The sequence below is a fragment of the Opisthocomus hoazin genome, chromosome 1 (genome assembly GCF_030867145.1).
Source record: "Opisthocomus hoazin isolate bOpiHoa1 chromosome 1, bOpiHoa1.hap1, whole genome shotgun sequence".
In the NCBI taxonomy this organism is placed as follows: domain Eukaryota; kingdom Metazoa; phylum Chordata; class Aves; order Opisthocomiformes; family Opisthocomidae; genus Opisthocomus; species Opisthocomus hoazin.
Genome location: NC_134414.1, coordinates 41,067,154 through 41,094,211, shown reverse-complemented (window position 1 = coordinate 41,094,211; position 27,058 = coordinate 41,067,154). Strand labels below are relative to the sequence as shown.

The following is a 27,058-nucleotide window of genomic DNA, read 5'->3' as shown; positions in this document are numbered from 1 at the left end:
TGTTTTAGTAGTTTTTAACAACTTTAATACCATCAATTTTTCAAATGCAATTTTAAGAAATAACTGGAGTCCTCATCTACAAATATAATGACTAATATTTTTTAATTATATGGTATGAAGTGTGAAACATCTTTGAAGACAGGTGACGAATCTGCTCTGAATTCTCTATGTGAGATAAATTTGCCATGTAAAGTATTTTAAATGGACATATGAAAAGGAGGGGGGGTGACCAATACTGGCTAATAAAATGGGAACTTGCAGAAATCATTACAGCATGTAACATCATAAAAGATATCCGTTGTAAAAAGGATAAAAAAGTAGTTACATGGAACATTTTCCTAAAGACAGTAATAACAGAAATAGATAAATGTCATTTTCTGATGGTTACACAGATATGGTACTTCCGTTTTAATGTTGATGTCACCACAGTGATCCATTTTTTACCACACTCAAAGCAAACCACTAAAAGAATTCTGTATGTGATTACCCCTAAAATGACTGAAAATTTGCAGCTATTACAAAATACAATTGTAAATTTTTAAAGGAATATTTCTTCTTGTAAACATATTACAAATATATTTTCTGTACTGTCCTAGCATTCAACTTAGCTCTAAATGCAACTTCAGTGTTGGTTTTAACTTGGAAAAAGTTGAGGATAGCTGACTGACTGATCCCCTAGTTCTCAGGCAGCAGTTCAGTAGGTGCACTTCAATAAGATTTCCATAGAGTTAGTGTTCACAATACTAAATACAATATGTTTTCAGAAACGAAATTTTAATTATTCCATTCACCAGTAGGTCAAAATCTCAATATGTTGTCCAATAATTTATGTTTCAAGCCTTGTCTATACTCTTGCTTCTTACCAAGATAAATCACAGAATATTTATGGACATTTTGGAGTCTTTTCCAAATAAAAGGTATTATCTCTAGCCCAAAGAACCTAAAGGAGGGAGCGAAGTCAGAACACTATTTTCATTTTTAAAAGTAAAAAGGGCTTTCCTAATATATTTAAGAATCTTTCCTAATGTATTCAGGAAAAAAAAGAAAAAAAAACAAACAAATATAAATGTAATAATAAAAAGGAATTATTCTCTCAATCAGAGAAAAAAAATTTCCCCAAAACTTAAACTAATTCTTTTTATGAGCCAGGCACTATCGGGAACTATCAATAAATAAACCAAGATATTGTGCTCTCTTCCCTGAATCAGAACATATGCATTATGGAATATACATCTCAGAAAATTCTTAGATGACTCATTAATTCCCAGATGCATTTCTGCATGCACTGCTGATACTACGGTGACCTTTCACAAATCAAGTTACACATACAGCAGAGAGCCATCCCTTCTTTCTACTGGAAAAAATTTCATTTTTAGGGAAACATTGTTAACTGAATAAATAAGCTTTCAGCTGCTTTCATGTCTTAGATTCAATCAAGGATAAGGATAGGGTATTTATCCTGTACGTGAACAACCTGAAGCAACCATACTTGGTTGGCTTATAGGAGATCTAAGAATCTCTGTTTGACAGACTGGCCACTTTCCAAATGAGAAATCAATGACTCCACATTCTTGGTAAAGAAAAGCCAGAATGGTTTCTGATTTGTTCTACGTATACTGTGGATCCAGCCAAGCACTGAATTACACACAGCTGAAGACATTAAGACAGCAACATCTCCTGTTCAGTGAAGCCTGCAGCAGCATAAGGTACCTTCCGACAGGACTCTGCACAGACTGTGGCTTGCTAGATTTTGGAATTCAGCCTGTAGAAAGACAAATAAATGTAGCAGGAAAAAGGGAAGAAAACAATGATGGGTTTCTGTGCCTAGGATAGCCAGCTAACTAGATGTAGGCTGGTTTTGTTTCTGGCAAAGAGACTTGCAGAAAACATGCAGGGGGTAAAACGCAATTCTGCCTGCAGGACTAGCACATATCTTCATAATACCTGTAATATTCTGAAAAAAAATAAAATTCTATTTAGCTGTCAAAAGCAATTCCATTTTACTTAGTTATTGGTAAAAAAACCCTAAAAAACAAAAAACCCCAAGCCAACCCCCCCCCAAACCCCCAAAATATCTGGTGTGGAGGCTTTACACTATTTTATGTGTCATTGCTGCAATTGCACAGGAGCAGACAGAAAGGGCGACATGTTCTGAGGGATTGATCATGGTGGCTCAAACAAAACAAAACCCAAACAAATAAAAGAGGTTACTGAAAGTGTCAAATTACAACAACAAACTCAAACAACCAGACATAGAACATAGTCATATTTTTCCCAGCATTTTGCCATGTTGTTTACAGCAACACGAGTAAAATTATTTACCTGTTACTCAGGTTCTTAAGAAAGACACAATTGAAAAAAAAAAAAAATCAAGAAGTCCAACCCTTTACATTCTTCAGATTTTTTTCCACTTGTATACTCAAACAGTGTTTTGATCTTTCGTGATGGGTTGACAGTCTTTGAGAACCTGTACCCTCTTTTATAACACTTTAGGTGAACTCACACCAGTGTGCTAGACCAAACAACCCTTTATTCAGCTCCAAGTTTCTACAAGCAAATAACAGCCTGTAGGGACTCAGCACATCAGCTGCTTAAAAGATAAACCTACCCAGCTTGATGAAAACTCTTCATCTCCTTCCTGTTGAGAGAAAACAGTTACACATTTCTAATAAAAGAAGCAGGAACTGTCATTTTTTTTGGCAAACCGATAACTAGCTGTAACAGCCGCATTGCCACAAGTTGCTTTTGCAAAGTAATTACCATCAGGCTCCCTGTGGTATGCAGTGTTTAACACATTTCTTCTGTGTTAATGAATGTAAAAGCAGACAACACCACTATTAGTAATTGCTTTTTATTCGTAGTCCTCATTTTCCAGATAGGTCACATTAAACACAGCCATTAAACAATAGCGGTTGAAATAATCCATACAATGTATGCTGCTTTTGTTTGTTTTTTTGTGTCATTCACCAGTCATTGGTGCAACTTTGAGCCATACGGGGAGACAGGGGCTGATAAATGCGAATGCCAACCTGTATTACAGTTGGGCCAGAGAAGTCAAAACCTTAATCAGGTTTCGTTCAATTACACTTCAAATCAACAAATCTTGATAGCCAAAACTCCCATTTAAATTAATGGAATAATAATCACTGCCTGATGTCAAAAGAAAGTAATTAAACAATAATGAACAGACATATATTATGCTAGGCTTCAGACTCCTTCTTGACCTCAGCAATTTCCCTTCCATTGGACAGCAAGCAGCTTGAAAGTTTGTTTGAATGATGTATCTTGCTCCGCTATGAGCGACGTTTGACTTCTAGGGGTAACTTGGCCTGGGAAACCTATGTTCTCAAATGGCACATCACAGTTCAGGAGAATCTCTTTCCTGATAAATATGTGAAGAAAAGAACTGAAAAAAAAAGGTGTGATATTGAGTCCTGATTTGATTGACCAATTGTTTAAGGAATTCCCAGTTGCTGGCTTTCATTAATTAAAAAAAGATACAGAATGTCTTATTCACTATTCACAGTGTATAGTACAATTTTATTAGTTACTTAACTTGTCTCTCTTAACTCCACCATTCTCTTTATAATTGTGTGGCAGACACTTTCTTTTAACCTTATAAAACATGTATGTAAAAAATGAGATAAGTGACTCTTAAACTTTACCTTTGATTGCTGCCTCTTTCTTGGTGTTGATAGTAGAGATACCACAGAGAAAAAATACTTCTTTAATTCTTTTGTGTGCAGTACTTCCTTCACACATAATCGTGTTACTTTTGAGTGAACCAGAAAAGCTCACATTGCATAAGCTCTACTGGTTGACTGGTTTGTATGTATCCATTCTAAACCATGAAACAGATTTCTTGACCTGGGGTATCCTTATTGGAAGCAGTATGCCAGAGATCTACAACACAAGGCAGTTGTCAGCCAAATTAAATAAAAGCAAGATTTCCTAAACTCTTCTATAAAGCTGTGAGTCATGAATTCTGAATTACCTCAGAGTGGTAAATAAATAATCACTACTAAATACAGATAATGTGTTAAACAGCTAAAGCTAGTAAATCACTAGTGACAGAGAGCCTTAAGGTAAATTCCTCTTACATTGGCACAGCCCTTTCTCAGAATGTTGTGGTTTTATGTCTTCAGAAACATACAATGAATTGTACAATTTGTTACTCAGTGTTAAAATCATTTGTAAAATACACAATTCTGCATCACTTGACTGCATTTACATACTGGCTTAGATTTTGCTGAATAATGGATCTCACTTGCAGAGCTAAAGACTTGGTGCAGACATTGAAGTGATGGGCACCACGGAAATACATATAAAAGACTGATCAAATAAGAAATCATCTCCACTATGGAATTTCAAGCTATCAAGCTATCAAGCAAAACCAATCTTGGGTCTCCTGGCCAAAAAAAAAAAAAAAAAATTAAAAAAGAAATGTATAACACAGACAACACCACATTTTAGATACATAAATTGTCCAAAACAGCTTGATAAAACATGTACAAGATCCTTTTTTCACATGTAATTATAGACTTTTTTAACAGGAGGAGCTAAAAGCAAACTGTCAAAATGGTTGTCTGCCAACGACAATTCATTGTAGGACTGACTAGCTAAAATAACCATTTAGCAGTAATCCCAACAACAAAACAGGCTGTTTGGTCAACTTTCTTGAATTGATGAAAACTATGGTTTTGTGAGATTTGAGATTGCCAGACTTTTTAATATAAGTTTGCATATCACAGATTAAATTTAATAAATCCAATACACCATTTTTAAACAATGTGTCATAGTGTTTTTTCCAACAGAGTATCTGATGTATAGTGGGAAAAAACTGAGCTAAAGATTTTATTCTCTGCTGCTTCTTGCTCTGTGCAAGTTCATTTTAAATGTGGGTTGTTTGTTATCTTCCTTCTCAAGGCAAATTTGAATTTTTCAAGTACAATAAAAACACCCTTAGAAAAAACAATAAAAAGTAGAAATTATATCCTGAATTGTTCTGCAAGTGCTTTTCAAAACAAATTAAAACCAAACAAACAAAAAAAATTAAAATACACAGTGTATATCTAGAACTGCAATAAGCAATTGCACATTCTGAAGAATCAGACGAAATACTGCCCATGCCACTTTGGCACTTTTTCAGGTCTGTGAACTTCATAGCAAAACTTTGAAAAGGGTGTCATCTCTTAAGAAGTCAATCAAATATCTCACATTAAAAGGCTGGCTACATGTGTTTGGGGGAAAAAAAAAAAAAAAAAAGTAGGTTCCAGATGTTGGTTCAAGTGTAATTTTTGTTATTAAACACGGGTTTGCAATAGAAGCTTCTACAAGGACTTGCACATAACCATGACTGATGGATGTATTTGTAGGCCATTCACTTAGCTCCATCAGTGCACTCAAACACATTTTGAACAGATTATGTACTGCAGTACTTCGTAGACCATACATTAAACAAGAGACTTTGCTCTGAGGCGCTGCTTCCCACAATCCATTGGGAAAAGGAAGCAGGAAAAAACAAAACTCATAGAGTTCGACAGCTACCGAGGCAACACTTGCCATTTACAATATAAGCCCAAATATTTTTGCAACACAACTATATATTAATTTAATAAAATACACAATATAGCTCTTATACACTCAACAATTTGGCTCATATGCACTGAATCTGCAATAAATCAATAAAAATATGTCATTTGATGTAAACACACTGAATCTTCTTACATTTGCACATTTAAATGATCATGTGATTTTTGTGGATGTCTAAGACATTTTCACTTTCCTGAGCTATTTTAGTGTCCACAAATGAATAATGAAGTGTTAATAATGTTAATTTCTTTTGTGTATTACCCTTAAAGGTAACTTGTTCTTTTCAAATGTTATTTTACTTCAGTTTTTTTAAAACTTACCACTAAATATTTATAGTTTTAGTTTTGTTGGACACTAAAAAGCTAAATAGATACTAAAATCCTTTTTTTCTTTTTTATCAAGTGAATTAGCTTATGTGTGTGCAGGACAACATGGACTATATCATTTCACATTTAACCTTAACATGATATGAAGTGTTTTACTAATGATCAGGATATGTTTTGTTGAGTAATGATCCGGAATGTTTTTTTTCATTTTCTTGTTTTTTGTTTTTTTTTCTTATTTGTGGCAGATAACTTTGTACATAAATGTTTACCACAAATGAATGTTAATGTTTGGTGTCACTTGGACTACAAGAACTTTTTTCAGGACTTTCCATAGAAGCCTGTGGTGACTGCTGGAAACACACCACAGATCAGAATTATTCAACCCTGTTTTTCTTGGGGTTTATACGTAAACAGTAAAGTCAGCATCAGCTATTGAGGACAGTTTTAAAGTATCAGATGTATTTCCATTCCACCTTTCTCACACCTTCCTATTAGATTGTCAAAATGGCACTGTCTTTCCTTCTTTTGTTTTGTTCTTAGTGTACTTGACTCTGTCCTAATGAAAGATTGGTCAAAATGAAACCAGTGTTATCTGTCAAAAAGAAAGAGCAGTGAAAAGAACATACTTGTGGGCACTTCGGATGTTCACTAAAAGCCTTAAAGCAGCGTTGGTCTTCCTTCATTCCTGTAAATCTGTTACAACCAGGGGATTTATTTCTTTATTTACTTTTAATAAGCAGAAGAGGAACATAACTGCCAGCCTGTCATTATTTTCCCCCTCACTTTCTGACGGCCACAGGGTCACTTCCCCGACAGTCCTGCAAGAGCTTGTCTATTTCTCTCACAACTTCCTCGGCATCCACCGACTCCCTGCCTAGATCCCGTGTTGAACGGTCTAACTGCTCCAAAACAGAGTCCATCTCACTCGAGTCTCGGCTCACTCGGGAATGCACATCTGCAAAGGCCCTAGCCATCTGATCTGATGCAATGAAGGGAGTGTCTTTTGACTGTTTACTAGGAGATAGATACTGACTGTCAGTTGACAAGTACTGGCTGCTTGGTTCAGCCAAGGCTCCTGATTTCACTTCACAACCATCCAGTGGTCCTTTTGTTGAGGTGCAAGGCTCAATGCATGTCTTGGTTGGGCTGCTTGATGCTGAGGGAACCTCCTGAAGCAGAGGACTCAGGGCACGTTTGGCTTTTAAGTAAGGTTTAACATTGGCAATGAGAATAGTGTGCTCTCTCTTGTCTTTCCCAAATGTACAAAAAGTCTTTTTCCCACTGGGATTCACAGTTTCATATGTCTCAGTCTCAACATTAGCTTCAACCGTGGGTACAAAGAGATTTGTGCGATAATCTGCATTCTCAGCCTGAGTGGCTGCAGGGAACTGTGGCATCCAACACCTGTCAGAATGACCAAGCACTCTGCATTCATCTGTGCAGTTAACACATTCTTCTTGCTCTGTAAAACAAAGGAGAAAAAGAAAAAGCTCTAATTATAAGTGAATGTCTTTAAACTAATGGATAGGCTATGATCAACATGTGATGGGCTTACTTGACATCTGGTTTCTTAATTATGGAGAAAAAGATGAAGCTATAATTAAAATATTTCAGAAGGATTGTATAAATCTGCTAGTTGAGACAATAGATTTATTTAACTCTGTTCTCTAGGTATTAAAGAATTCACGCAGCCCTGTGGAAGTATAAAGGGGTCATTAGAGAATCATTCTCAGTGGAATTGAACTTCCTCTGTAAACTAATCTGCTGTAGAAATCTGTTGGGCTTTGTTCTGTAAAACTCATGCCAGAAAAGAGTGAACAGTACTTAAGGAACTCAAAAGGCATTATCAGAATTAATTTTTTAAATCAAATAACTGAGCAATGACTGCCTTTTGGAAATACAAACACTCATAAAAATGAGCAAGCTGGCTTTTCATTTTTGTCACCTCCATTTCATTTATAATTATTATGTAGTAAGACAGTCACAAAATAAAAAGGTTTTCTTAAAAAGCCTACTTTTCCTGCTGAGAACAGAAAACTAGAATTTTCCATCAGTATATATTAAATTTAAGCTTGTCAAAAAGTGCATACTGGATTTTTATTAGACATGAGTATGGATCATGCAATCAGTTTCCCCCTTTTTTGTTTTGGTGCAAGTAAGTGAAAATGGATTTGCTCAATATATACAATTTGGAAGAATGACAAACTATGACATGCTATTTGAACTGATAATGTTTTCAGATAGGATTTCTATATTCTTATTTCTTTCAAAGAGTATAGTTAAATACAATTTTTATATTCAGTACCTTTTTAGAACATAAATTTTGATACTCCCTGTTCTACAATTCAAAGATATAAAGAAAACTTTCTGCTTTAAAAACCTTAGGTTGTCTGTAATTTTACACTAATAGAACATATTTGGGGCACCATTTAGCATTTTATAACTATACACATGACTCTTATGCAATGTCAGGGATAAGGAGAAATCCAGAAATACCCTTTAATTCTGTTTTTTAGTAAAATGGAACTCTGGTCCAAGTTGCTTTCTTTTACTTCTTCTCAGTACTCACTAGTCAATACTAATAGAATAAATCCTTTTATCATCTTTAGGTTTCAACCAGCTATACACTGGTCTTTAGCTATGAAGAATTTTCTTCCACAAAATGGACAGATGGGTTAAAATATTCTTTTTTATTTAAGGAATTTTGTATTTAAATTTGCCTGGGATTCCAGTTAAACAAAAAACTATGAGTATACCTTTAAACGTAAGGATGAAACACACACACAGACACATGAAAAACAGGTCTTCAGAAAAGTAGAACAAACTTGTTGACCCAAAGATAGGGAAAATTTAAGTGATCATCATCTTTCTAAATTAGAAAATAAATTCCTAGTAATGTTATAGTATCACCACCAGATTCACAGACAGTTGCACTGCAGAAACCTGACACAGAAGAAACGCCAAAGGTGATCAGTGACAATCCAACAGTGTAAACAGCTTTACCTGTTCACATTTCTGAAAAGACATGAATAAATGTGACTTAAATTTAAATAAAATTTTATAATGTCACAAAGATCAGTTAAATTGAAGTGACATAATTTACTCAGAACCGATGCTTGTTATTGATACATTTCTGTGGAAAAGTGTTCTGTATACATGCTCCCTTCCTTGAAGAGTTCAAAAACTTCAGACTGGTGTAAGCTTTAAAGAAATAACAAAAGCTAGAGAGAATGTAACAGAAAGGCTTTAAATATAAAATTCATACAGGTGAGTCAGCCTCACCTCTGTGCCTGGTAAGATCATGGAACAGACCTTCCTGGAAGATATATCAAAACATATGGAAGACAGAGAGGTGATTAGAGACAGACAATATGGCTTCTCCAAGGACAGACTGTGTCTGACTAATGCAGTGGCCTTCTACGATGGAGTGACTGCATCAGTTGACAAGGATGTCCACAATCTAGATTTTTCAGGGCCTTTGACACTATCCCCCACAACATTCTTCTCTCTAAATGGGAGAGATATGGGTTAGGTGGATGGACTGTTAGATGGATAAGGAGTTGACTGAATGTCCGCATCCAAAAAGTTGCAGTCAATGGCTCAATGTCCAGGTAGAGATCAGTAATGTGCAATGTCCCTCAAGGGCCCACACTGGGACAATATTACGGAATATTTGCATCAATGACTTGGAAAGTGGGATTGAATGCACTCTCAGCCAGTTTGCAAATTACACCAAGTTGAGTGTTGCAGTCGATTCACTAGAAGAAAGGGATGCCATCCAGAGGTGCCTTAACTTAAGGAGTGAGCCCATGTGAACCTCATGAAGTTCAAGGTGGCCCTGAAGTTTAGCAAGGCCAAGTGTAAAGTCCTGCACTTCGGTCAGGGAGATTACCAGTATGAACACAGACTTGGGGATGAGTGGATGGAAAACAGCCCTGTGGAGAAGGACTTGAGGATACTGGTGGACGAAAAATTGGACATGAGCCAGCAATGTGCCCTCACAACCCCAAAAGCCAGTTGTATCCTGGTCTGCATAAACTGAAGAGGTAAGATTTAGATTGTACATGAGGAAGAAACTCTTTAATATGAAGGTGGTGAGACACTTGAACTGGATTCCCAGAGAAGTTGTGGATGTCTCATCGTTGGAAGATTTTAATGTCAGGTTGGCTGAGGCTTTGAGCAACCTGATGCAGTGAAAGATATTCCTGCCCATGGCAGGGTAGTTGGACTAGATAATCTTTCAAGGTTCCTTCCAACCCAAACCATTTTATAATTCTACAACCTCTAAGGAAAAGTAAGCTGTATGCTGGTTTCAGTGTACAATAAAAATTAGAATTATCATAACAAAAAGCAAGAGTAAAAGACAACCTCAACTCTGGGACTGTAACACAGTGGCAGTACTGGGAAGAGTTTAAGGGATGCATTTAAGTTTGTCGTGTTTGATTTTACTGCACTTGAATTGAGATGGCATTGGTATGCATAACCGTAGACAATGTGGTGACAACTGCTTAATGAAAAGGGAGCCATACAAATAAAGTACATTGCTGTACACCTCATTCCACCCATTAATTCACCTCTACTAGAGTTCTCTGTGTCTAGTTTCCCAGAGTTTCTACAGCATCAAACAGCTGCTGCTTAAAACAGCCAAGTGAAACTCCTACTCTCTCTCTTTCTCTCAAAGAAAGGGAAAACATAGATCTCCACAAAACAAACAAAATCAAAATATTTTAAAAGGCACAAGGGGCAAAAGCGTTGAAGAGGAAGGTTCCAAGCTTCCATGGAATGGACAATAGTTAATACTAGCCAGGTTTGATTATGTTTTATCACAGAAGTCCTATAGAAATAAACAACAACAAAAAAAATGCCCAAGCACAACACTTTCAATGTTAATTCTAGAACTTCAGATTTTGTAAATGCTTCCTAATAATTAATTTTGCCAGTTTTTCTCTTCTTCCTAATCCTACAGAGTAGATTTGTGGCAAGCTCTGTCTCTAGCTTTAAAAGCAGATCTAATAATAAGGAGAAATAATATGTATTTTGTTTAGGATTTTCTCTAACCATATCTAAAATTATTTTTCTCTTATATAGTATTCAAGTCAATGCTGAGTGAAAGTTTTCTGGCACTTCTAAAGGTTTCCCTAAGCAATTTATCAGCTTCCCAGCTAACTGTTTTATTTTGTAAACTTAACTATCCTTTGTATAAATTTTTATAAATAATTTTGATCCCTTTTTAACAAAAGGTGAAAATAAAAACATGGTGCATGTTATCTACCATAAAGCGCTCAGAACTGCACAATCAATGGACCAACACTTCTCTCTGCTGCGCTCTCTCTTTCCAGTTATTCCATGAAAGAAGATTCCTCTTCTCTCCTTTCTTTCTCACAGAAACAAATAAAGTAAAAGTAGCAGCTCCTGTAAAACTTTCTAACCCTATTTAATGTGTCAAGAGGTCATAGTGTACTGGGAGACCATCAGTGAACACAGCTGGGAAGATTTCAATACATTACAGCCTATTACATTAAACAACAAAAAAACCATCTGTAGAAGGGAAACATTTCCTGCCTTTCAGGAAGTAGTTCTGTGTTATACTATCTTAAAATACACTAAATAAATGCTCGTATGCTTATGTCCAATTCTCTGCTATCTACATTGACAACATATATATATATATATATGCATACGAAATATACAACTGAGATTTTCTATTTTGACATTTGTCTCATTCTAAAACTTCACTGAACTGTATTTGTTTAAAAAAAAAAAAAAGTTATTCCTTGAACTGAGATGGAAATGAACAAACTTTAAAGAAAATGTAAAGATCAGGGAAATTCTCAGCCACTGGCAATAATTTAATAATATGTATTCGGTAGTGTGTCAAAAACTATGTTTTGAGATTTTCAAGACTGATTAGGTTAGTTTTATTATAACCAAGATGTGTTCCAAGATTTCAAATACTTAGCTCTTGTGCACGTGCATATATGTACACTGAGCATGAGGGTAACTCTTACACTGTATTTACAGTCTTCATTTCTGCTAATAAAAATCCAGTTTGCTGGCAATCTCTAAGTAAAAAAGATATATATTATATAGTATATATATGTTACGTATATTGTATGCCATATCTTCCTTCTGCTTCTCATTTCCTGCGTTCACTAAAGCAGTTTTTGTACTTGCATTCATACTCCCAGTATCGACTAACTTTCCATTTCTGGTCCCTGGACATCCTAGTGGTGTCTGAATTAAATATGAAGTCAAAAAAGAAGAAACAAATACTGAATGACCTTGAAGTGAAAAACATCTGCATTGCATGAGGTTTGGTGCTCTGGTCTTGAAAATCCGTGTCTTTTCACTTCAGTCTTTTATGTCACATCATAGGAAATGGATTTTGAGTATTGATTATCATACATTATAAGCTGCTCGTCTCAGTATTAACCTGTAATTTTGACTGCTACAGCTAGCAGACAGTGAAGAAAATCGAACAGGCACTTTTGTACTAGCGGTGAAGTGAACATGAAGTGAACTGTCACCACCAAGGGCCAAATTAGTATACATGAGAAAACAGAATCAATTTAAAAGTAAGTATTAAAATACATATACTTAAAATAGGTTGTGCACTGTGCTGTATAGCAAGCTGTTAGAGTGATATGCTTTATCCGTCTTTATCTCTATACTTGTCTCTCTCCTGTTGAAAATAAACCCTTAACAGTGCAAGTGTGTACAATAAACAGAAGCAACCTAGAGGTTTTCCTAATTCTCGGGAGCCTTAACTGTAAACAGTCAGAAGTGTTTTATGCACTTAGGGGAGAACATATACTAAAATAGAACTGCTAAATTATCAACCATAGAAAGAAAAAGAAACAAGCTACTGGAAACAACAGTCAACTAGACAGGAAATGCATACTGGATAGAAATTTAAGATGGTGTAGGATGAAAGTTACATTGGCAACATGCAAAATGCAATGCAAGGTATGTATTATGGTGTAACATAATACGTATCTTACATATTTTATTCTGTATTACCAGAGGGGTTATATTTAACATCTGATTTCTGTAGAAATCTTAAAGCAAAAGACGCTTTTATTGTGCTGTCGTTAATTTCCTATCCTTTCCTCACAAATATTGTGAACACAATTAAATGTGGGTACTGATTTCACCCTAAAAATGGTGTACTATAAAGTTAACTAATTAATGCTTTAGATAGCTGGCTCCTTTCAATGGCTGAAACTGAGATACCTTAGTTTGACTCTCTAATTATATGAAATTTGCATAATGATAACAAAGAAGAAACTCAAGATTTTTTTCTTTTGAACAGTGACTCAGTGTATCCAGATAGAGTTAATAAATACAATATTTTTTCTAATTTAATTGGACCTTGATTCTTAGAATTATACTTACACACACAAAGCAGAAAAGAAAATGAAAAGTAAACAATCCATGTACATAAAACATCAGCATACTAACATTTTCAAGAAATACTTCATGTACTATGTTTATAAGATGAAGAACACTATAGTCTTTATCAAAATACTCCATATAATATAATAGTAAATGTCCAGGCTCATGTATAGGGTAAATCACGCTTTTAATACATGTCAAATACATTAATTATATAAAGATAAATAAATATACACAGCTATTTAAAATCTCATTTCCCCTATACACAAGTCTGGACATATATCTAGACCTAGACCTAGACCTAGACAATCCTATTCCTCCCCAAACCTGTAAATGATGTTATTAAGCTGCATTTGAAGTTAAACAAGGCAGACAGAGTTTGGGTCATTATAATTTAGAAGATTTGACTTGGTAAAACGTCATTCAAGTTCATCCTTTTCTAAGAACTTTTAACTCACAATATATAAAAAAAGCGGATTAATATTACCACATATTCAATGAAGGCTAAATAAGAATATGGCTAGACAAGTACATGAATAACATTGAGTATTTTAAAATGTCAGTAGCTTTTTTTATTTTTTATTGTCCCAGGAAATATTAGCCTATCTTTCAGATATCTTGATTATTTACTCTTTTTTTCCTTTCAACAGGTGACACCTAGTTTTTAATATCACACAAACACCTGCTTCTAATTGACATTTTTTTCTTTACTTCTATGAGTATGGAAGCTAAAAAATAATCATTAATTGTCAACATGGTTCACTGGCTAACTTAGTTGACTGGAATGACTATCAGCCAACAGCTCCAAATGAAAAATACACTGATGGACCCGTTACAAAAGGTATGTCTTCTTCTCTTTGAAGCATGCAGTTTCACACTGCTGATATGATCTACTTTCACTCCTGAAACACTGTATTCTTCGTTGTATTACAGAGTGAACAGTAATGCAAATATTTTCTGATCCTTGTTTCATTACAAAGAAAAAGATCTGCCTTTGAATGCATGCATGGAGTTCACACTGACTTCTCTAGGTGATAGATTCACTTCACCCTTGATGTTGTGAATTTGTGTTCATTATTGAAAAAATTTCCATTTAGAAGTCACTCAATAATGAAACAAGGTGTAAAATCCTCTGTAGCTTATATTTCTCTTGTCTAACCACAAACACACTACATAAAAAAACCCGACAAGTACTTGCTTTTGACTCATAAAATAAGGTATGTTTTATATATTCTAATACCTTGAATGCATATGAAAGATCTGTATTTTCCGTACTTATGTGTAAAGAGATGGACAATAAATGGCATCTAATGTCTAGTAGAGAATATAAAAAACTTTGCCTTTCAGAGTTTCAGTAATTCCTGTAATATGATCAGAAAACCTCCCAGAATTCATACAAAATGGTGTCATGCTTTTATTTGAAATAGACAATTGCCTTTACTAAAGGACTGAAAAGACTATAAGTAGGTATTTATCACAGGAGAAAAATAATGTGTTGCTTTGACATGTCCTGCACACTGGGGCTATATGACACTTCTGATGAGAACAATCAGCTGAAGTACTACTTCTGTGGTTGGATTCCTGTTTAATTACAATTGATTTTGACATAAATGAGCAAAGGTAAACAAATACTTCTATACACGTTTACTGTTGTTAAACAAAGCTCTCTCCAATCTGAGTATTTATATTGGCTTGTCTGCCTAAAGCCTTCTTTCACTTAGGGAAAGCAATTATGTAGGTCAGATTAGCAAAGTGACTGACAGTAAAATAAGAATGGACTGTCACTTTTCTAAATCTCTTGGATCTCTTGCTCTTTTCCCGATAAGGATATGTCTATATTGGATGTTAAGAAAAACTTCTTTATCAAAAGGGTGATCAAGCATTGGAACAGGCTGCCCAGAGAAGGGGTTGAGTCACCATCCCTGGAGGCATTTAAAAGACCTGCAGATGTGGTGCTCAGGGACATGGTTAGTGGTGGACTTGGCAGTGTTAGGTTAACAGTTAGATTCAATGATCTTAAAGGTCTTTCCCAACCTAAACAATTCTATGATTCTATGATTCCATAGTATAACTACAAGCTTCTGAGGTCTATAATCCTTACACAGTTCACAGTTCCCCCGTTGTTGGTTGATGGGGTTTTGTGTGGGGCTTTTAGTTTGTTTACTTATTTTCTGGACACAGGATAAATAGGCTATTTTTTTTTTATATTGACATGGCATAAACCACTTCAAAAGCAATAAAAAGATTGCGGGCCTATGGATTTAATTCTAACTCACACCCATCCCAAACCATAAGTATAGGAGGAATATTTCAGGATTATGTGGAGCACTTAGAACATTTAACATTTTTCTTACTGAAGCATGCTTTATATTCATGCTTATGATTTAATGTGAATCACATATTTTTATTAAACACAGCATAAGAGCAAGAAAACATTTCTGTTACCTGAAAATTTTCCATCCTCACAGCGGGCTGGTCCACAGATCCCAACAATGGGTCTTTGGCCTCTGCCTTGCTGTTCTGGAGGCAAATCAGACCTATGAGTCACAGACAGGGATAGGCTCTGCTTCCAAAATTCACAACAATGTCAAAACTTCCACAGCAGAAAAACAATTTCTATCTGTGGCCCAGGCACAATTCACGGCCTTTGAAATTCTTCACTATGCTTCATAAAGGTACAAACACAGAAGTTTACAATTTTCAGTGAACTAAAAATGTCTGACTAGTAACAATGGTGTCTCAATTCTTCCTATCAGAGGAGAAAGAGGAGAGGCAGAGAATGGCACCCAGTTTTGGTTTCCAATGTTTGCCTGTAAGTCAGACTAACACCTACTTTAATTTGCAGTAAAAAGACCATATGACTGTAATGAAAAGATATTTTAGCCTCTTTCCAATCCCACTATGAAAAATTCTTCCTAGTCAAGGGCTGCAGAGAGGGAACACACAAGGGCTAGCAGTGTCAGCCCTGCACTTAGCCACAAATCTATAAGGAAACTTCAGTAATCTGACAAATTAGTTCTAAACAGTAAATCTTTGTTGTAGAGCCCAAAATTGCAGCTTCCTGGAAAAGAAGAGAAACAAAACTGCAGTAACAGAAACAGGCTTGTAGATCTGTTAGAAAGAACATTTTTAATATAACACATTTTCCTACTCTTGATCAAGGCAGTTCCACAGATTTACAGTGGAACTCTTTCAATACTGGAACCTAAAAAATTCAATGACTCTTAGATCTGAAGCGTAACTGAATTTCGGTAATCATGTGCAGAATTTGCATGATATTCACATTCTTTTTTACTAACTTTGTTGTAAGGTCATTATAATTATAATATCAATGATTTCCATATCTATTTTGTAATATTTATTAAATACTAACACTGTATATTGTAGTGTGGCAATGTTTAGGAATCCAGTCATTAACCAGGCCCATTGTGAGGCATCCTATAAAAATATTAATAGATTGTACAGTTAGAGACAAGAGTTAACAATTGATTATGACTAACAAAAGCAATGAATGGGAAGGAAAGACAACATTAATGAAAATATAATCATGCTGTTGACGTTTCCTGAAAATACCAATATAAAAGCTCCATAATTTAAAGAAGCTATCCCCATCTGTCACACCATCAAGCCACCAACGATTAGCTATATATTACACCACTAAGCCTTCCTCACCAGTTGCCAATTATCTCAGTTTACAAATCTTTAATTAGAAGGCACCAAGCTTTTTCATTTATATGCTTGTCTCAAATTTGGATATGACAACTTGTTTACAGACATTGACTGATGAGGGTGCCACTGAGGAGACAGACATGACAGGCTTCTGAAGAAATCTGTTTCATTGTTCTTTTGATGGCTCTGTTTGCATCCTGACTACAGGTAGACTCTCTTGAATGGAAGTCTGTTAGGTTCTGTGTAGGAGCATGATTTTGTCCAAAACAGAATAAATGCAGTAAAACTTTTTAAATGCTATCTGTTTTCCTTTACAAAGTCTCACAAAAAATTACTAAAGGCTATATGGATGCTGAAGCACCCAATATCTGACCTCTTTAGTGAGAGCAGTTTCCTCCACATTCCGGCCACCATGCCTGGATTTACATTCAAAATCTCCTTTACAAGACATAATGACACCATGTCTGTTTTATATTGATAGATGCAAAAGCCCACTGGGTATTGTTCTCTGCTTCAAAAGCTTGATGTTGTCCACAGGTCATATACTTGGGACTTCATGGGAGCTGAAATGCATCTGACAGAACAGGAGGAAGAACACTTTTGATGATGCGGCTTTCAGAAAATCCTGGAAGTTGTCCAAGCATCTTAACCCTCACTTGAACACACACATACAGAAATATCTTTTTAGGAAACAAGAAATTACTTAAGAGCTTCATATAGACTCTCCCTTATGCTGTGATACGTAACATATTCATTATTGTTTGATTAGATGGTGCCCTAGACTATTGCTTAGCAGATTGCTGGTGCTGTGTTTTATTATCATATTCAAAAGAGATTTGCAGAATGGGACTACCCTTATGCCAACTTATGAAGCACCCGCATTCTCTTAGGAGTTTGAGTTTCATAATGCTGTCCTACTTAGCTTTCTGCCTGGATGGTGCTCCGATTAGATGAATTAGAAAGAATAATTAACGATGCCTTTTTCAAATCGAACTCTCTAAATGTAACTAGTTTGGCAAAAAGAATTGTGCATGTAAACAGATTCAATACCATATATTCAGGTTCTCCATGAACTGTAAATGAATTTCTGAAAGACACTCACTGAAGATCACAGAATCACAGAATCACAGAATAGTAGGGGTTGGAAGGGACCTCTGTGGGTCATCTAGTCCAACCCTCCTGCCGAAGCAGGGTCACCTACAGCAGGCTGCACAGGACCTCATCCAGGCGGGTCTTGAACATCTCCAGAGAAGGAGACTCCACAACCTCCCTGGGCAGACTGTTCCAGTGCTCCGTCACCCTCAGAGGGAAGAAGTTCTTCCTCATGTTCAGACGGAACTTCCTGTGCCTCAGTTTGTGCCCATTGCCCCTTGTCCTGTCACTGGGCACCACTGAAAAGAGCTTGGCCCCATCCTCCTGACACCCACCCTTCAGATATTTATAAGCATTTATTAGGTCCCCTCACAGCCTTCTCTTCTTCAGGCTGAACAAGCCCAGCTCCCTCAGCCTCTCCTCGTAGGGGAGATGTTCCAGTCCCCTCAACATCATTGTAGCCCTCTGCTGGACTCTCTCCAGTAGCTCTTCATCTTTCTTGAACTGGGGAGCCCAGAACTGGACACAGTACTCCAGATGGGGCCTCACCAGGGCAGTGTAGAGGGGAAGGAGAACCTCCCTCGTCCTGCTGGCCACCCCAGGATTCCATTTGATTTCTTGACAGCCAGGGCACACTGCTGGCTCACAGTTAACCTGTCGTCCACCAGGACACCCAGGTCCCTCTCCGCAGAGCTGCTCTCCAGCAGGTCCACCCCAAGCCTGTACTGGTGCATGAGGTTGTTCCTCCCCAGGTGCAGGACCCTGCATTTGCCTTTGTTGAACCTCATCAGGTTCCTCTCTGCCCAGCTTTCCAGCCTATCCAGGTCACGCTGAATGGCAGCACAGCCTTCCGGTGTGTCTACCACACCTCCCAGTTTGGTGTCATCAGCAAACTTGCTGAGGGTACATTCTAACTCTTCATCCAGGTCGTTGATGAAGAAGTTAAGCAAGACTGGGCCCAGTACTGACCCCTGGGGGACACCACTTGTTACCAGCCTCCAACTAGACTCAGAGCCGCTGATGACAACCCTCTGAGTTCTGCCACTCAGCCAGTTCTCTATCCACTTCACCGACCACTCATCCAGCCCATACTTCCTCAGCTTCCCTAGGAGGATATCATGGGAGACTGTGTCGAAAGCCTTGCTGAAGTCAAGGTAGACAACATCCACGGCTCTCCCTTCATCTACCCAGCCAGTCATGTCATCGTAGAAAGCTATTAGATTGGTCAGGCATGATTTCCCCTTGGTGAATCCATGCTGACTACTCCTGATAACCTTCTTTTCTTCCACTTACTTCATGATGGCCTCCAGGATAAGCTGCTCCATCACCTTTCCCGGGATGGAGGTGAGGCTGACCGGCCTGTAGATCCCTGGGTCCTCCTTCTTGCCATTTTTGAAGACTGGAGTGACATTGGCCTTTCTCCAGTCCTCGGGCACCTCTCCTGTCCTCCAGGACCTCTCAAAGATGATGGAGAGTGGCTCAGCAATGACATCCGCCAGCTCCCTCAGCACTCGTGGGTGCATTCCATCGGGGCCCATGGATTTGTGGACGTCCAGATCACTTAAGCGATCCCTCACACAGTCCTCCTCGACCAAGGGAAAGTCGTCCTCTTTGTAGGCTTTTTCTCTTACCTCCGGGGCCTGGGATTCCTGAGGGCCAGTCTTAGCACTGAAGACTGAAGCAAAGAAGGCATTCAGTAGCTCTGCCTTCTCCGCATCCTCCGTCACCAGGACACCCGCCTCATTCAGCAGCGGCCCCACATTGTCCCTAGCCTTTCTTTTGCTGCTGATGTAGTTGAAGAAGCCCTTCTTGTTGTTTTTGACATCCCTTGCCAGCTTCAATTCCAGGTGGGCCTTGACCTTCCTCGTCGTATCCCTGCATGCTCTCACCACGTTCCTGTACTCTTCCTAAGTGGCCTGCCCCTCTTTCCACATTCCATGGACCTTTCTCTTCTGCCTGATCTCCGCTAGAAGCTCCTTGTTTAACCATGCAGGTCTCCTGCCTCCTTTGCTAGATTTCTTTCTCAGGGGGATGCCTTGCTCCTGTGCATGGAAGAAGTGTTGTTTAAAGAGCGACCAGCACTCATGGACCCCCCTGCCTTTGAGAGCCCTGGCCCACGGGATTCCTCCCAGTAGCTCCTTGAAGAGGGCAAATTCAGCCCTCCTGAGGTCCAGGGTTTTGATCCTGCTTATCGCCCTGCTTCCTCCACGCAGGATCCCGAACTCAACCATTTCATGGTCACTGCAGATGATTTCACAATATCCACATCTTGCTTTCCTCAGATCCTTCATCAAGAACCTTAAGTTGCAGATCACTCTCTTATATTTTGAGGATTGAGGAGACTATAGATATTTAAAACCCTAACACAAAAAAATCTCTCCTGGTAGTCACTTTTATTTTCAGCAGCTGAGCTGCTCAACTGAGAGTCACCTTTTTACTATGCATTTGTAATAGCTCAACTTTTGTATTGATTTCAGAATACTGTGATGTGACAAAACATGTCTTTAAGAAAAACCGGTAATTTGGGAACTATTTCCAAAAAAGTTGTCATTATGTGTTCATTGTTTTCATTAATGTCTTCATTTTTTAAGCCTGATAACTGTTGCAAGCTATTTTTCTGGTCTCTAACAACCCCTTATCTAAGCCATGTTCTTATGAAAAGTATGTCTTAGTCCTGGAGACAGACTTAAAGGCTACTTGCAAGCATCACTGCAAAGTAAAACTCAGTCAGGGTAATTTCTCTTAGCTGTGCCCTCGCTTACTCATGTGAATACCTTACAAAGGAAATCCAACAGTGAGACACTAGATAAGTTAAACACTGTTCTGACAAAGCAAGTAAAAGATACAGCTGTTACCTTTAAAGCTGCTGAAGGATTTGGAGTATGTCAGTCAGTGTCAATCTGTTGATTTCCTTTAAGAACATATTTACTCTGCAGAGGTGATGAAGATACTACACCCCTAGAAATGGGGCAGACATGCTATAAAATGCAGTAAACCCTGTTCTAGACATTGGTCATGATCAGCTTTCTTGGAGTATTTATAGAGACCTTTTCATTTACTGGAAGTTATCACTGTAATATTTACTTGCTTTAGAGTTTCATGTATGCTTTCAACCATTACTTGATTTTAATGAGTCCCCCTCCTTCCAGTCTTTTTGTTCTATTGGAAAGACAGGCCAGAGACCTGCACAGTTACTATTGGCTGGAATTCTTAGTATCACCGATAATGGGAAGCAGAGAAAACTGAACCCCAATATCTACTGCAGGATTGTTTAAAAAACAGCCAGTATGTTTCCTAGTAAAAATGTAGCTTTGCTTTGTTTTTCTTCAAGAAAAAGAACTGCTTTGATTCTCAAGAAAACAAAAAATGTGTGTGAAGCACTGTATCTGAAAGCAAGTCTCAGTATGACCTTGAACTAATTCTGTAAGGAACTAAGGTAAGAAAAAATTGCCTTACCAGAAAAAAAAAATCAAATTTTTTTTTAAGACTACCTGTTACAGCACACGCATCTCATGTATCACACTTCTCAGGTATAAGAGAAACAGTTCAGCAGAGCTCGAAACTTATTTGTAAGCTCTCAAGTGACTTTCTGCAGTTCCAGCTGAAGATGGATACAAGGCAGCTAATTTGCTACCACCAAGGGAAAATGTTATAACATAAAAACATTCCCTCCCTTAGCTTCAAAACTGTTGAGTACCTAGGGAGCCCAACTATTTGTAGAGTTGATACTATGCATATGCTTCCTCTGTAACTGTTACATGCATACATCTGGCGTCTGTCTCTGTGTTAAACAGACTTAATTGTCCCCAGCATTCTATGTAAAAAACCCTCTAATCTAGATCATTAATGCAAAATAAAAAAATGAAAGGATATATGTGATTTTTGTAGAATTATTTTTACATTTCTGGCAAGATACACAAAGAGCTCGGCACTACGGCTATCAGCAAAATATTATAACTCTGCCTTCTGAATTACTTTAAATAGAGATTACACCCTTTTCTTAGCATGACTTTTGGCACTTTGTACAGCCTCTTAATCAAACGGGGTTGTTTCAGTGGAATTCCTCTTTCCATTTATTCTCCTTTTTTTTTCCTCCCCTTTCTTGATTGTTGAGCCTCTCTTTTTTATCCCTGTCAGAAATGAGAGCATTTAATCATTTTCCAGACATAGCTGGACTGATTCTGAAGATATGTAATTTGATTTGTTTTATTGATACTAGGTGGACTCTATACGTTAGTACATTATTCAGCTCACTGTTGCCAGCAAAGTCAAGACTCAGGCAAAGCACTTGATTTCAGATTTCAATGTATTTTTACAAGATCAAAGAGCATGGCAAATCTTGTTTTTTGGTTAGGTAGACCATGCAGAACAGTAATATTCTAAAAGATGGAGGTAGCTGCATAGAACTAATACTAAATTGAAGACCTTTTGAAGTTATTTTAACCTTTGTGTCAATGATCATCTCAAAACCCCCCAGCAAAATTAAAAAAAAAACCAAAAAACTTCTAATTGGAAAAACACACAGAAATAAGTTCTTTCTTCCTGTAACATAAGATAAAAAAATAATGGTGATTTGACTTCTGATGTCATTCATGATTGCAAAAATGAAATATGCTCAAGGTATATCCTTTACTAAGATTTCTTTCTTAGAGCAAGACTATAAAGCATAGTTTTTGCTAAGGCAACTGTGCGTGACTAAGTCTGTTTAGGATTCAGGGAAAAGGTATTCCTACAGCTGAGGTCTTCTTTAGAGCCTGATTTTCTCCTGCCATGTGCACTAAATCCTAGTGAGCAGGAAGACAGGCCATGGTTTTTTGACACCTCCAGTTAACTTTTATTATCATGCAACGGGCAAGCAAGCCAAAGACAGCTTCCATGTAATCTGCTATTTAAGGGAGAGTTCTTGTCAACCAAAGGATTGAAAAAAAACCCGCAGGAAGCAGACTCAGATGCTGAATATTAGTTTCATCAGATGCTTAACAGCAGCTAGAAGAGAGAGAATAATTTCATTCAAGAAACAGATAACCACATAATCTAATTTCTGACAATTAAAATTAGGCTAGAATTCTTATGTTGTCTCTAGAGGCAATGGAGAACGATGGATTCAAAGAGCCATACAGAACGTCAGTAATAGGCTCCAGTTCTAAATTATTTCCCAGATAGGCCTACCTATCTGCACTGAATGTGCATGAAGTTCATACCCTGTAGTTATCTACCTTTGTGTTAGAGGTACATACCGACCAGTCTGGCTTTTCTTATTAGCCATCTCAAGCTTTTCAGTGCTCAGAACATTGTTCTGAGTCTAAGGACCCGATATTCCCTAATCTAATGTAGACGGGATTTCAGTGTGTAACCCAGCATCAGGAGTCCCTTTTTCCAAGATGTGCTCCTAATGCACATTGTCCTCCCATTGGTAGGAAAATTGTCCCCTTGCAAACTAATAACTTAGTGATTACATGCACATAGAACTTCTGTGATTTCTGCACAATATTTATTCAGTATCTAGTCAGATCAAGATTCCTGGTGTTTTTCCACTGAGTTATTTTCTTGCAAAATTAAACCAACTTTCCTTAGTACTGTACTACCGTGCTTATACCAAGCTACTACCTTTTTTACACAATTAAAATTTGTGTCATAGTGCTGCATTTTGAATGCCTGGAGGAGCACATTGGGATCTGCTACTCTTCACTGAGGTGAATTGTAGCTGATCCACTCCCTTCTTGCAGATGCAGCTCTGGCTCCAACTAAGTTTTTGTCAGAACCATAGCAGGGAGTGGCTTTGCTGATGTATAGGTGCTGCCACCTTTACACAAGCAAGACGTTTGACATGATATGAAGTGACCATTTTATATTTTATTTTATTTTATTTTATTTTATTTTATTTTATTTTATTTTATTTTATTTTATTTTATTTTATTTTGTTAATTTCCATAAATTTAGCAAGAGAAATCCAGATCAGCTGATCAACTACACTTTGTCTACAGAGCAAGCTGGCACCTTAGTTATGACCAGAACATCATTCTAACTCCTGCTGGAATTTCGAGTCAGAGGCAGATGAGAGCCAACTTCCTTCTTGTCAATGCTTCTGTCCAGCCATACCTTGTTTTGCAGCCCAGGCTGTGCTGGCTTACAGATGTAGCTGAATCCTAAACACAGCACTGGATACCTTGCAAAGACGTTGAATTCCAATTTTCCTTTTCATCTACAGTTCAAACCTACAAATCTTCTGCAAATATTACTGAAGCATATATTTAGCTTTTGCTTAACTAGGAAAATAAAAGGAAGGGAGCTTCATGAATCATAGCCCATATTATGAACCAGATTTTTCATGCCTACCTGCCTCTTCTGAGAATACAGAATTGCTAGCACTGGATTTTGGAGTTGGACTTGAAGTTATCTGAGATGCCCAAAAGTAAATCATAGTATGTCACTTCTCTCATTTCCAAGAACAAAAAAAAATTTATTGATATAAAGCAGCACACCTGGAATTCCCACCAGTCACTAATTCCATTCTCAGAAACAGTTCTAATCTCAAAATTCTAATATTAAAAGTTGAGTAGGACTGAGCTCTTCGATTCATTAGGTCTGTGGCTTTCAACATCAACCTAAATATTCCTTCTTTAAATAAAATCTCTGTTTAAATTTGGCATGTGCTTTTTGATTCAACAGCGTTGAATTGGTACTTCTCAAAGAGTCAGACTGGGATGATAAACAACTGTCAACGGCTTTGTTCATAAAACATCCGTCACAGTACTCTAAAAAGCTGACACACTTCTTTAGCAGTTAATTTTTCTTTAAACATAATCAAGTGGAAAACCAATGATGAGTAATCCCGTAAAGTGCATCTGCATTATCAAATGTTCCCATGACATATTACCACAGCTTCATTTAGAATCATAGATTTATAGAATCATAGGTTGGAAAAGACCTCGAAGATCGTCAAGTTCAACCGTAAACCAAACACCACCATGCCTACTAAACCATATCCTGAAGCACCACATCTACCCTTTTTTTTAACACCTCCAGGGATGGGGACTTCACCACTTCCCTGGGCAGCCTGTTCCAATGCCTGACCGTGTATTCAGTAAAGAAATATTTCCTAATATCTAATCTAAACCTCATGCAATGTGAGGCCATTGTCTCTTGTGCTTTCGCTAATTACCTGGGAGAAGAGACCAATACCTGCCTCACTATAAACTCCTTTCAGATAGTTGTAGAGAGCAAGAAGGTCCCCTCTCAGCCTGCTCTTCTCCAGACTAAACATCCCCAGCTCCCTCAGTTGCTCCTCAGAAGACTTGCTCTCCAGACCCCTCACCAGCCTCTTTGCCCTTCTCTGGACAGGCTCCAGCAACTCAATGTCTTTCTTCTAGTGAGGGGCCCAAAACTAAACACAGTACTCCAGGTGTGGCCTCACCAGTGCCAAGTACAGGGACACAATCACCTCTCTACTCCTGCTGGCCACACTATTCCTGATACAAGTCAGGATGCCGTTGGCCTTCTTGGCCACCTGTGCACACTGCTGGTCATGTTCAGTCAGCTGTCGACCAACACCCCTAGATCCTTTTCCGCTAGGCAGCTTTCCAGCCACTCCTCCCCAAGCCTGTTGTGTTGCATGGGGTATTTGTGACTGAAATGCAGGACCTGGCACTTGGCCTTCTTGAAACTCATACAGTTAGCCTCAGCCCATTGATCCAGTCTGTCCAGATCCCTCTGCAGAGCCTTCCTACCCTCAGGCAGATTGATGCTCCCACCCAGCTTGGTGTCATCTGCAAACTTCCTGAGGAAGCACGCCATCCCCTCATTCAGATCATTGATAAAGATGTTAAACAAGACTTGAGCCAAAACTGAGCCCTGGGGGACACCACTTTTGACCGGTTGTCAGCTGGATTTAACTCCATTCACTACCACTCTCTGCGCTCCGCAATGTAGCCAGTTCTTTATCCAGTGAAGAGTATACCCATGCAGACCACGAGCCCCTAGTTTCTCCAGGAGGACGCTGTGGGCAACAGTGTCAAAGGCCTTACTAAAGTCCAGGTAGACAACATCCACAGTCTTTCCCTCATCCACTAGGTGGGTCACCTGGTCATAGAAGGAGATCAGGCTGGTCAGTCAGGACCTGCCTTTCATGAACGCATGCTGGTTGGGCTTGATTCCCTGGTTGTCCTTCCCATGTCCGGTGAGTGCACTCCAGATAAACCACTCCATAACGTTGCCTGGCATTTAGCCACTACAGCCTACTGGTCTACATGATATACAATTAAATTCAATTGCATCTTAACATTACAAACTGCCTTTAACATTTTCATCTGCAGTTCATTGGACTTGCATAACTTTCAGAAGTATTTCAGAGCCATACTGGACAGACTAGTAAGGCTAATACTCACAACTTATATTAGGATACAACATATATTGGGGTAGATATTTTCAGTTTTAGAGCATGCTTTTTTAGTAGGAAAAAGCTAAGGGCTATTAAAAAGAAAATAATCATAATAAAAACTTGTATGAAAAAAAATAAAATCAGCACAGGAAAATAAAGCATAATTCTTTAATAGGTTAACCACTCTGAATAAAAATAGGGTATCGTGTAAGTCTGGTCTTCAAGTCAAAAAACAAAAGAGAAAAAATCATATATTACATCTAAATATTTATGTAAAATATCTTCCCTAAAGTTTCCTAGGATTAATTAATTAGAAACTAATTTGTTTGCAATCTTTCTTTGAAAAAAAATCATAACTGAAGTAGTATATTTATTTTGCCTACTGTGAGAATCTGTTTTATAAAACAATCAGCAAATGTTATCCTTGAATATAATTGCCAATTTAATTTCAAACAGGAAATCAGAGTGGAGTAAAAATACAGAATAAAGCATTTCACATAGAAAGGGATATGTATATTTCTGTCACTTTTTGTTTTCTACCTTTTGAGAGAAAAATATAGCATTTTCTGTAAGCTATCAGTGTCACAGTTAGCCTGCTCTAACTAGC

General features: G+C 37.6%; 1 protein-coding gene across 1 annotated transcript in view; it reads right to left on the bottom strand.

Annotated features, from left to right (window-relative positions):
• Positions 1–6,390: 6,390 nt before the first annotated feature.
• PCDH17 (protocadherin 17) overlaps positions 6,391–27,058 on the bottom strand; it is a 94,852-nt gene continuing 74,184 nt past the window's right edge. The window contains exon 4 of the mRNA XM_009933659.2: positions 6,391–7,380. Coding sequence (XP_009931961.2) covers positions 6,698–7,380 — 683 coding nt within the window. The 3' untranslated portion in view covers positions 6,391–6,697. The remainder of the gene's footprint in view (positions 7,381–27,058) is intronic.